Source organism: Schistocerca cancellata, chromosome 2 (assembly GCF_023864275.1).
Source record: "Schistocerca cancellata isolate TAMUIC-IGC-003103 chromosome 2, iqSchCanc2.1, whole genome shotgun sequence".
Taxonomy (NCBI): Eukaryota; Metazoa; Arthropoda; class Insecta; order Orthoptera; family Acrididae; genus Schistocerca; species Schistocerca cancellata.
Window position 1 is genome coordinate 8,060,407 of NC_064627.1, and position 12,578 is coordinate 8,072,984.

Sequence of the window (12,578 nt, forward strand, 5' to 3'; positions counted from 1 at the left end):
AGAATAGAAGCTGTCAAAATGTGGTGCTACAGAAGAATGCTGAAGATTAGATGGGTAGATCACATAACTAATGAGGAGATACTGAATAGAATTGGGGAGAAGAAGGGGTTGGTTGGTAGGACATGTTCTGAGGCATCAAGGGATCACCAGTTTAGTATTGGAGGGCAAAAAATCGTAGAGGGAGACCAAGAGGTGTATACACTAAGCAGATTCAGAAGGATGTAGGTTGCAGTAGGTACTGGGAGATGAAGAAGCTTCCACAGCATAGAGTAGCATGGAGAGCTGCATCAAACCAGTCTCTGGACTGAAGACCATCACACCAGCACCACCAGCACCACCACAACAACAACAACAACAACATCAACAACACTGGCTGACAAGGGGAATGATATGGTTATCCTCGGTGTAACTGATTATCCTAACTAACTGAGCCTGTTGCAGGAGACTGCAGTCACAAGATTCTTAAATGAGATCCCACATTGTCACTGAGCTAGAAGACAGGGAAGCTGTTAACGAACTCTCACCTCTCTGATGAACTTGTGAAGAATTTGAGGCCAAGTGCACCTAGGGCACCCAGGTTGTGTATGGTCTGCCTAAAATACACAAATATGGTGTACCACTCAGTTGTGGGCGCTGTCAACTTTCCTATATACACTGTGGCAAAGTGTTTGTCTAAGTTAATAGCACCAATTGTCGGCTACTGCAGTACCACATTAAAAATGTATGAGGTCCTGTTTATGAAAGTACCAATAGAAGAAACAGTAAGACTGTTGGCTTCTCACCTGAAATCTTAAAATTATCCCAGTGCAACCTGAGGACCACAAGTTACAGGTATTATGCAATGACCAATGGAACAACCATGGGTTGACCACTGTTTCCCCCTCTGTCCATCCTGCTTCTTCAGATGTGGTATCAATGTGTTTTTAATCTGGCCACATGGCATTGAGATGCTGCAGTAGTTCATTGACCATATCCACATCTGCATACATAGTCCACAAGCCACTTTGTGGTGCATGGCAGTGGGTACCCTGTTACCACTACTAGTCATTTTCTTTTGCGTCCCACTTCAAATAGAACAAGAGAAATTACTGTCTCTATGCTTCCGTACAAGCCCCGATCTCTCCAATCGTATCTGTGTGTTCCTCATACAAACTGTATGTTGCCAGCAGTGGAGTTGTTCTGCAGTCCGCCTCAAATGACAGTTCTCTAAATTTTCCCAATATTGCGGCTAGGGGGGAAAAAATGCCTTCCCTTCAAAGCATCGCCATAAAACTTGCACGCTGTTTGAACCTACCAGTAACAAATATGACAAATATAGCAGCCCACCTCTAAATTGCCTCAATGTCTTCCTTTAATCCCACCTGGTGTGATCCTGAACACTCGAACAATACTCAGCAATGACTCACACTTGTGTCCTAATGTGGTCTTAATTGAGGATGAACCACACTTTCCAAAAATTCTCCCAATAAATTAAAGTCAACCATTTGCCTTCCCTGCTGAAATGATCATATGGCATTGATGGCTGGGAGTCCCCACCTGGGGCAGTTCGGCTGCCGAGTTGCAAGTCCTTTCAGTTGATGCCACACTGGGTGACTTGCATGTCAATGATGATGATGATGATGATGACGATAACACACACCCAGTCCATGAGCAGAGAGAATCTCTGACCTGGGAGGGAATTTAACTCAGGCCCACTGCACGGCAATCAGAAGCGCTGACCATTCAGATAAAGAGACGAGCGCATTCCCTACTGCTATCCTTACATGCTTATTCCATTTTATATTGCTCTACAGTGTTATGCCTAGATATTTAATTGATGTGACTGTGTCAAGCAGCACACTACCAATGCTGTATTCAAATGTTATGGGTTTGATTTTCTTACTCATCTTCATTAACTTACACTGTTCTGCATTTCGAGCTAGCTGCCATTTATCACATCAGCTACAAATTTTATCTAAGTCATTTTGTATCCTCCTATAATCACTCAACGACTACACTTTCCCGCACACCACAGCATCATCAGCACAAATTGCTGCTCACCCTGTTGGCCAGATCATTTATGTATATAGGAAGTAACATCTGTCCTATCACACTTTCCTGGGGCACTCCTGAAAATACCCTTGTCTCTGATGAATACTCACTGTTAAGGACAATATACTGAGTTCTGTTATTTAAGAAGTCTTTGAACCTCTCACATATCTGGGAACCTATTCTGTATGCTCATACCTTTGGTAACAGTCACCAGTGTGGCACCATGTCAGTTACTTTAAGAAAATATAGGAATATGGAATCCATCTGTTCCCTTCATCCATAGTTTGCAGGATAACCATGTGAGAAAAGTGCAAGCTTAGTTTCACACGAGTGACGATTTCTAAAATCATGCTGATTTATGGGCAGAAGCTCTCCCTTCTATAAGATATTTATTATATTCGAGCAGAGAATATATTCAAGGATTCAGCAGCAAGATGTTCAGGATTTTGGTTTGTAAGTTTGTGGGCCTGTTCTTTTACTCTTCCCATATACGGAAGTCACTTGGGACTTTGTGTTGGGCAAGAGATTCATCATAAATGCAAGCTACATAAGGGGCCAATGCTGTAGAGTACTCTTCATGAAACTGAATTGGGATTCCTGATGACTCTTTCAAATGTTCCTCTATGTCAGGGCTGCTCAGAACTATGTCATCCGTAGGGGACTCTGTGCGCCTGTCAAACTATGGTATGTTTGTACGATTCTCCTGCACGAAAGATTTCTTAACTTTATCCTGTCATCATTTGTACTTTCTTTTTTGAACCAATAGTGCAACAGCAATTGTTTCATCATTTTTTGAATTTCATTGTTAAACCAAATTAGGTCTTTTCCATCCTTAATCCACATACTTATCCAGAGTATGATTTACAGGCCACTTGGCCATAATTCCTCGGCAACCGTCGTAGTGGAACTAAATGAGATCAATTCATCATCTAAGTGGTAGCTAACAATTGTCTGTCTGCACATTCTAACAGATATTCTGCCCTAGCCTTCTTGATTGGTTTATTAACTGTAGTAACCAAAGTCACCATGATGACATTATGGTCACTAACCCACGTCTCTACACTGATGCCGTCAATTAAGTCAGGCCTGTGTGTAGCTACAACCTCTAAAATACTTTCATTGTCGAGCTAATAGCTCGAGGCAGTTTTTAGAGAAGATGTGCTGTGAAACGTAGGTTTTATAAGAGGGTTAAATATGAAGGAATGACGGCCATGTGGCTAAACGTAAGATTTATCACAGAAATAGAGGACAGAAAGTTACCTTCTCAGATGTGTCGGTCGAACAGAAAGTAGGTGGATGACTTGGCCTTTCTGTATATTGAAAACCAATGCTTACAGACTTGTATTGCAATGGGTTTAGTTTTCACTATCCAGATCAGAAGAGTGCAATGCTGAACATCTTAACACACAGTGCCAGGACTACATCAGACAAGGTGCACCTTGTATCCAAGATAAATCATCTGATGACAGTTTTCAGAAGGAACATCTTCTCAGTCTGTGATATTAGGGCAAGGTCGTCAAGAAAATCGAGGTGCGATGCCGTTCGACAAAGCCGTGAGGACCGACATGTAGCACAGCTTCCGTTCTGCTGTTCGACAACTAGTAAGATGAGGAGAGTCCTAAATAGGCGAGGCATCGGATCGGCGTATCGGCCACCCAGAAAAATTGAGGAAATGTTGCGACCTATTGAAGACGAGCTCAGGATTTGTAAAAATTAAGTGTTTGTTCTAATGCTTACCTGCTATTAATGTACCTTCCTGAGATATCGTTAGGTAAGGTAACCGTTTCTTCCGAAGAAGGCACCCCTAGTTGGCGTCAAAAACTAGTTAAAGAATTTTAAATTCTATTAGTGACCGGTTGGCTGGAAATTTGTGACACTGGTAAGCTCAGCCTTAGAGTACCAGGGATGTTTGGCAGCAGTTACACGGGGTAGTCTTCCAGACTGTTGCCAATAACTGTGATGAACATCACTGTCACCTGAAGTAAAGGAATTTTGAAAAATCAGTAGTGGGTAAGTACTGCCTGATAAATAAACATAAGAATTTGTTCGAACATACGAAAATCCTGCTCACGCTTGTGATAAAAACTTAAATAAAAACATCAGCTGTGCACTTATCAATGCATTGAAGCTTGCACGTGATAAAAAAAAAAAAAGAGTACAGAGGAAGAATTTTTGTAGTTTACCACTCTGTGCACCGCAAGCAATTGTGTACAGAGAGCACAAACATAATCTGTGGACGTAGAGGGCACCACGTCAGTAGGTAATATTTCTGTGATGTCATCGTGGTATAATGCAGCTGACAAATCAGATGCCGTGTAAGTGGGAGCCTCTTCAGTTTCACAACATGCAGACACAAAGAATACTATAAGAAGAACAGAAATAGTGCTAAATGCATAGTAAGGAAAGCACATAAGGAACACTGGGATAGGTTTATTTCTAATATCGAACACGATATTCACGGAAGACGACAAATGGCATACGAGGTTTTAGAAACCTTAAACACAACGTAAAGAGAGAAGACAAAAATAAATAGTATTGAAGAAGAACAGTGGATAAATCATTACAGCGAATTGTGGTACGATCGTACAGCACGAGAAAGTGAAATTGAAAACTAAATGAGAAAGGATTAGATGAAATACAGTCTGACGAATTAGCGTCTGCACTAACGTCACTTAAGAATAGAAAAGGAACAGGAAAAGAAGGGTTTTGGGGGCGCACGACAGCAAGGTCTTCAGCGCACAGGAAAAGAAGGCATTAATGCCGAATTATTAAAATATGGAGGAATGACGCTATACCGACAACTGCTACATCTCTTCAACAGAGAAGAGAATTCCCGAAGACTGGAAAACAGCTAGAGTGATATCAATTTTTGAAAAAGGAGATAAAAGCCTATGCAGTAATTATAGAAGAATAAGTTTACTGGACTCAGCATAGGAGGTGTGTGCTAAGATTTTAAATACGAGACTAAAAACATAGCAGAAGCAGTACTGCATGAGGAACAAATGGGTTTTTAGGGAAGGCCTCTCCACAATAGATGCAGTTTTTATTATACAGCTAATAATAGAAAAACAGAGACAGTATAATAAAGTGACACACATTGCTTTTATTGACTTTAAAAAAGCTTTTGACAGTGTCAATAGACAGAAACTTTGGGAAATAATGACAAATCGTGGATATCCGAAGCGTCTAGTAAGTGCGATAAAAAGTTTATTTCGAGACACAAATATCACTCTAGATCTCAATGGTAAAACAACTAATGAGGTACCGACTAACAGAGCAGTACGACAAGGCTGCTGCATCTTTCCAACTTTGTTCGACATCTACATTAATGAAATAATACATATATGGAAATCAGAATTTCAGAAAGGCACCTACTTAGACCGGAACATTCTTTTAAATAATTTACTATATGCTGATGATGCAGTGGTCCTAGCACATAAGGAAGATGACCTTCATAAAAGAATCTACTTGCTAAAACAAATAAGTGCAAAATTTAACATGGAAATTTCAAAACAAAAAACTGAGACAATGCCTTTCATGGGAAAAGAATCAGTTAGAACCAAAATAGTGATAGATCAGAAGATTTTAGAGCAAGTAAACCGTTTCAGTTTCCTCGGGTGTGAAATGACATATGGCTACAGCAGAGCTATCGAAATTAAGCTTAGTAAATTCGGTCAAGTATGTGGAACAATTGACAGGAACCTAAAAAACAAACTGGGAAAGACACTCAAATTAAATTTTACAAAACTGTTGCAGTTCCCACACTTCTCTGTGGAAGTGAGACACGGGTGATTACCAAGAAGCAAAGAAATCGGTTTCAGGCACAAGAAATGAAATTCTTTAGAGGTGTTGAAGGTTACATAAGAGAAGACAGGCTAAGAAATCAAGATATTAGAGAAGAACTGCAAATCCTTAGCCTCAATGATAAAATTCGAGATTACTGAAGAAAATAGAACGAACATCTACAAAGAATGGAGTGTGAGAGACTTCCCTTAAAGGTAAGAAATTATAAGTGCCATGGGAGAAGAGACAGAGGAAGACTGTGACAGAGATGGGTACCGTAACAGGCAATTCCTGCCTAATACCTGAAGAGATGATGAAGATGATGACACAGCCCCTGACAGTGATGGTGGAGGCAGTCATCAGAAGCTTACGATTTTATGTAAATTTGACATAGCCAAGGGTACTGAACACTTTTTGTCCAGGTTCTCTGTTGTACTGAGAGTGTTGTGGTTAAGGTAAATTAGTATTCCATCGTTTAAAGGAAACAACTTTAAAAATGAAATTACAGTCAAATAAACACAAAAAAAATTCTGTTAAACTCAGGGTTGCAGGCGCTGACATAAAGAAAAAGTCAATGAGGCCTCATTTCTGAACTATGGGTTCCTTCATCTGGTGAAGCCAAGGAAATAAAGCTATAGCTTGTTGCTTCCCATCATATGCTGTCTATTATGTTTGCCTTGGTGCAGAGTTTTGTGTGCCTTTTTAAAATATGAAATAGGTTTTAGAAAATTACTGTTAAATGATATATTTTATTCTCATCTTCCGACATAAGGTAAAATGTGTGGAATATTTAAGTCAAAGACACTATGAACTTAAAAACTCGAATATCCAATGTCTGACACAAATAAAATAATTTTTTTCCTTAATTTACAGGCTCCCACAAACACAATACATAGCAGTATTATGGCACCAGACAGTATGAAGATGTTACCACAGCAAAGTGGTAGTGTGATGACGTCGACAGCTGTCGTTTCTGCCGTGCCACCACCTGCGTCAGTATCTTCTCTTGGTGGTCCGTACAATTTGAGCAGTAATCACACGAATAGTGGTATTGGTGACAGTAGTAGTAATAGTGGTTTAGGACCCACTGGAATGCCAGTAGTTCAGGGAGGTGTACTGTACCAGAACCATCCAAATATTGGCACAGGCGTTGCCAAAATGTCTGTTGGAAGTATGTACGGATCACATACTAATACAAACAAAGTGGCAGTGTCAAACGTGTTTCACAATGCTGGCAATAGTGATATGAATCATATTGCTGCGAAGATGCCCACAATTGGTAACATGTATCACCATCAGCAGGACGGTAGCCAGGATGCAGTCGATAGAACTTCTACACAGACAAATCTTATGAATTCGTATCATGTTCACTCGTATGTGCCAGCTGCATTACCATTAAGCAACATGGGGTATTATATACCGCCTATACACCACACAGATCCTAGCATGGATATGCTGCACAACAGGATGACAACCAACCAGTGAACTTTGAGGTAAGTGTGAAGTATTGTTGATACTTATTTCTGAATTTCATTTTAAATCAGAATAAACTTTACGTGTAATCCATAGACAAAATACAGGTTGTTACAGAGTGATATCTTAAAAATTTGGGAGACTGTAGAGAATGAAATTTGGAACATCTTGTTGTTGTTGTTGTTGTTGTTGTTGTGGTCTTCAGTCCTGAGACTGGTTTGATGCAGCTCTCCGTGCTACTCTATGCTGTGGAAGCTTCTTCATCTCCCAGTACCTACTGTAACCTACATCCTTCTGAATCTGCTTAGTGTATTCATCTCTTGGTCTCCCCCTAAGATTTTTACCCTCCACGCTGCCCTCCAATACTAAATTGGTGATCCCTTGATGCCTCAGAACATGTCCTACCAACCGTTCCCTTCTTCTGGTCAAGTTGTGCCACAAACTTCTCTTCTCCCCAATCCTATTCAATACTTCCTCATTAGTTATGTGATCTACCCATCTAATCTTCAGCATTCTTCTGTAGCACCACATTTCGGTCTCTTTAATTTTCCTGTAGGCAGTATCTATCTTACCCCTAGTGAGATAAGCCTCTACATCCTTACATTTGTCCTGTAGCCATCCCTGCTTAGCCAACATCTTGATATAAGAAGACGGTGGGAAATGTGAAATAAAGTTTCTACAGCCATCACTGCCCCATTAAAAATCCAGGCACATCCTATACAACTAGTTATCGGGTGAGATTCTCGGTGAACACTTAGGCTGTAAATTTTTATTGGACCACACATCTCACTGGATCATTTGAATTGTGCATAGTATTTGAACTTTTTGGAGAATGCCTTGCCTGACGGTATTCCAGCGCAGTTTGATCATCGAGCCAGGGCTTGTCTCGGGCAGAGAGTAACCAGAAGAGGATTCTCAGTCCCTTGGTCTGTACACTCACCTGATCTCATCCCTCTTGACTTTTTTTTCTGGGCTTTTGTAAAGGCCTTTGTGTACTCATCACCAGTAGGAACACTACCTGAGGTCATTGAGTATGTCTTTACAGCATTTGATGCCGTCAGAGGAGAGCACAAAATCCTGCAAAGAGTCAGACAATACATTGTTCCCTGTAGCACATTACGTAACATAATGAATCCACGGAATCAGTTTACAGTGTTTGATTGTGCTTTACTGTCAGTAAACCTTTTTCAGGCTATAATGTGTGAATGTTTCATTTAGCTCACTGAATGCATACAAAGTGATGTAGAAACTTTATTTCACATCTCCAGCTATAGGTTCCTTACTGCGAAATGTTCTGAATTTCATTGTCTACTATCTCCCAAATTTCTAAAATGTCATTTTGTACCAGCCTGTATACCTGAAATGAAATTTTCACAGGGAAATACACATTTATCAAACAGATTTAATTTCATTTTCATTTAATGTCTTTCTTGAATGGAAATTAATTGTAACACTATAGTAAAATCATTAAAAATGGAACATTTTTGTATATCACTTCTTGCTGGGCGAAAGATGTTTTTATTGTTATATGTGTTTTTGGGTGTTAAGGTAAGTATAAATTTATTAGCGCTTTGTAGAGCAAAACATATTAAGCAGACATTCAAAACTTAGAGTAATAGACCGAACTTACGTAACAACACATGTAACTCACCAAAGATAAGAAAACAGTCAGGCATAGATTCTTTAATAGTGTGCTTCTGGGTGTTCAGCAAAGTTTTTGTTTCCATTTTATTCACGCTATGTCACCCATTGACACAGTCGTCTTTAGGCGCTGCGAGTTGTGTTACTGTGTGTACTGGCTGCCTGGATACCAACCAGACTGTGTCGATCTCGCACCACTATTTATAGCTGAAATCGACTCCCGATGCCCACTGACCAAACAGTTCCCTGCAGTGGAAGCATACAGTGTGTGGCCAGGCAGTGAGGGGTCAAAAGTGAGATAGAAGGCAGCATTCCTAGGGAAGTAAACTGTACAAAAATCCACGCCCTTCAGCACGGTGGTTGGGGGGGGGGGGGGGGGGGGGCAATAACCCCGCACTCTAGAAATGTCATATTATGGAGCCACAACAACAGTTTCAGATAATTGATAGGGACATAACAGAACATGACTTCAGCAAAGTCTTACAGAATGGAGTTTAATTTGTGTCACATACAAGATGTGTGGAATATTTTCTTATTTTATTACAGCAGAGCATTATGTTACTTCTCATTTGTGAGGGAGTTATTTGTGAATTATTTGTCATTAGATTATGCATTAATTAAAGCTTTTTCTCCAGTTCTTGATCCTACCTGCTTTCTTATCATCAGAATCTTTTTCACTGTCTTAACAGAACTTACCCTGGCTGGCTGGTTGGTACTCACCTATAAATGAAGATGACCTTGCTAAGTAACTTCAGTATTATTACGCACTTGAAAATGTGCCCTGCAGGTTTACATATTTTTTTCTCCTCGATAATATCAAACCTCTGCCCGTATAACATTTATAACTGTAAACTAATCCTACTGTAGCACACCGTCATTAATTTTTGCCAACTTGTTTGGAAACTATTTTTTATATATCCTCTTTATATCCTCATCATATTAGTAATAAAGTTAATTTACTGTTTTTTCACTCAGTCATTTAACTGTCTGTTCCAACGATTGTGGAAGACCAAGTATTTTTGTATGAAATTAAAGCTAGGGCATACGTAACATACACAGTATTGTCACACAGAAACTAGTCATTGAAAGTTATCTTACTGGCTGATGAATGTCACCGATGCTACCAGTGCAGTAGCAGTACACCCCCCCCCCCCCTCCTATTTTCCCCCTGCCATCACTCTTCCTTCCTTCTTCTAATCACATCATAATTCCATGCTGCAGTTTTGTATTCTTCAACATAAATGAAGTGAGTGCTATTGCGTTTCCACCAAAGACTGTACCATTCTGTTATCTAAGAAACAATGAAAAACTTCTAAGTATAATCTTTAAGTGAGCCTCTGAATATATGGACTTGATTTCATGCTCAGTTTCATTTTATAGGTGGTGATGGAACTGCAGTTACAGATGAGACTGGAATGGATTCCTTCAGCACTGTGAAATGGCTGATGTTACTAGAGATTTGTGTATATCATGAACCTTTAATGTTTTGTTCAAGCGAACAATAAGGTGGTCTGTGCTGTCATATTTAGTGTGTCTTTTAACATTAAGACACGATTATTATATTTCCTAAGTGAAATCTCTTAAAAAGCTTTACTATGGTAATAGGAAAGTAATACTTGTGTATATTACACAGTTTATGGTTGTTGTTGCATAGTGCCATACATTTTTATAGATTTACAATACCTGCCAGTCAGACGGTTTTTACTATTAACATATATAATGCTTTTTCTCACATAATTTTTAATATGAGCTGTTGGTGCATCATTGTGTGTCTTCACTACAATGTGAGAAATATTAAGACAGTGAAGTTGTAAATATTTTATTTGACCAGAAATAATTTTATATTTATGAATTTTTTTCTCTTTATCTATTTTTCTCATTGAAGTATTTTTAATGTGGCTACCACATGACACGTTTTTAAAACTGATACTTTTATTTTAATTCAGATAACTCTGTGAAACTTTGTCTAACAATAGTACAAAAAAAAAGATTTGTTGCAGTTGCAACTGAACTACAATGTAAGTCTTTTCACTCACTTCACATTTTTTTGTGCCAGAGAAAATAAGGTAGTGCTAAGTATTAGATGTTGCATAAGATATTATGTTCCTATTGTACAAAGAGATTTTTTTTAAGGATAATATTTTATAAAGAGGGAAGTACATGGACTAGGATAAGGACAAATACATGTATACCTTGCATGATGTAAAAGGTAGCTTGTGGTATACACGTCGTACAGAACATTTATCATAGTTTAGAAGAGGCAGTTCACTTCTGTTCCCAACATAAATGCATCAGATTTTATTTTATTTTAGAATTAATTCCAAGAAAGAGATAACTGATATTAATGTCACAGGAAGTCTACAAGGCAACTGAAATAATTTTAAGAGAGATAGGCTGAGATAATGAACAACAATAACGCATAATCATAACTCCAGCTCAGAAGAGTAGAGAATAATCTATCTGCCCCTTTGCAATGATAATGTTCTGTTGCCTTGAAGCAGCAAGCACTTATTAATATTCACCACATTCTCAGATTTTGAAACAATCATCATGTTAATGCTGGAATTTTACATATTTTGTTCAGTATGTTATATCAGTTTTTCATCACTTCACCCTTTGTTTGGTCAGGGATCTTATTGCAAATTTGATTTCAGGGGTGTTTTTAAAGGAGGTGCTGCCATAATTTAAGCAATGCATAATGTGAAATACATGAAAGACTGTTTTTGTCATTTAAGTAAGACAATTTTCTGAAAAATTACATTGTAAATAACACAGTGTGAATTATTAATTGCTTTCTAACTTACCATTATTTGATTTAAAGTATTATTAAAAACAGATTTTTTATGCCTTAAGTGCTTGATTTTTAAATCATGACAGAATTTTTACTTGATTATAGGCATCTCCGATAGATTACAGTAAAGTTATTGTAGGCACTGTTTCCTTGGTGCATTTTTTATGTATGTCAGAAACAGTTAACAACAAAATTGTGAGAGACATTTGGGAAGAAGTGACTGTGGGAATTGGTTATTGTAATTAGGAGTCATCTAAAATCTGATGATTTTTCTTGCTGCAAGAAATGTTAGATTTTCAACATTTTGAGGCATTAACCATCAAAAAACCAAGGCACTCAAGAAATAACCAGTATAGCCACAGGTGCAGGCACAACACAACACAGTAAATTTATCTCCACTCTATGAATTAATAACAAAGTATTGTCACATTCTTAAGCAATTTCAATGTTCTAGTTTCTACAACATTATAACAAAATATTTTATAGTTTTTTTTTTAATTTAAGGTGAATTATAAATACACTTATTTTGGGAAACCAAACCTAGTAAGTCCTGCAAATATTGAATTCCACCACCTGGTTGGGCTTTAATTAAAATAGTCAGTATAGAATTTTTACAAAATCCAGTTAAGGTACTTTTGAACCTAGTGATTCATAACCTATGCAAGTTTTAATGGCCTAATGATAGTTCTCATTATAACTGATGTAAATTTGAAAATACTGGTTTAGAATTGACACAGGTTTCTATATTTTTGTGATTATCTTGTGCTCTTCCCCCTTATTGTTATTCTGTAACATTGAACACCATTAGAGTCATGGTGAAAAAGTTTCAGACCTCCAGCACAGAACAGTATTGAAATGT

At 38.2% G+C, this 12,578-nt stretch overlaps 1 protein-coding gene across 2 annotated transcripts in view; it reads left to right on the plus strand.

Annotated features, from left to right (window-relative positions):
• The window catches only part of LOC126161295 (zinc finger protein 879-like), a 320,538-nt gene extending 308,840 nt beyond the window's left edge, over window positions 1-11,698 (plus strand). For both annotated transcript variants that reach the window (XM_049917035.1, XM_049917036.1), the window contains 2 exons: window positions 6,688-7,307; window positions 10,309-11,698. In XM_049917035.1, coding sequence (XP_049772992.1) covers window positions 6,688-7,299 — 612 coding nt within the window. In that variant the 3' untranslated portion in view covers window positions 7,300-7,307; window positions 10,309-11,698. The remainder of the gene's footprint in view (window positions 1-6,687; window positions 7,308-10,308) is intronic.
• The last annotated feature ends 880 nt before the right edge of the window (window positions 11,699-12,578 follow it).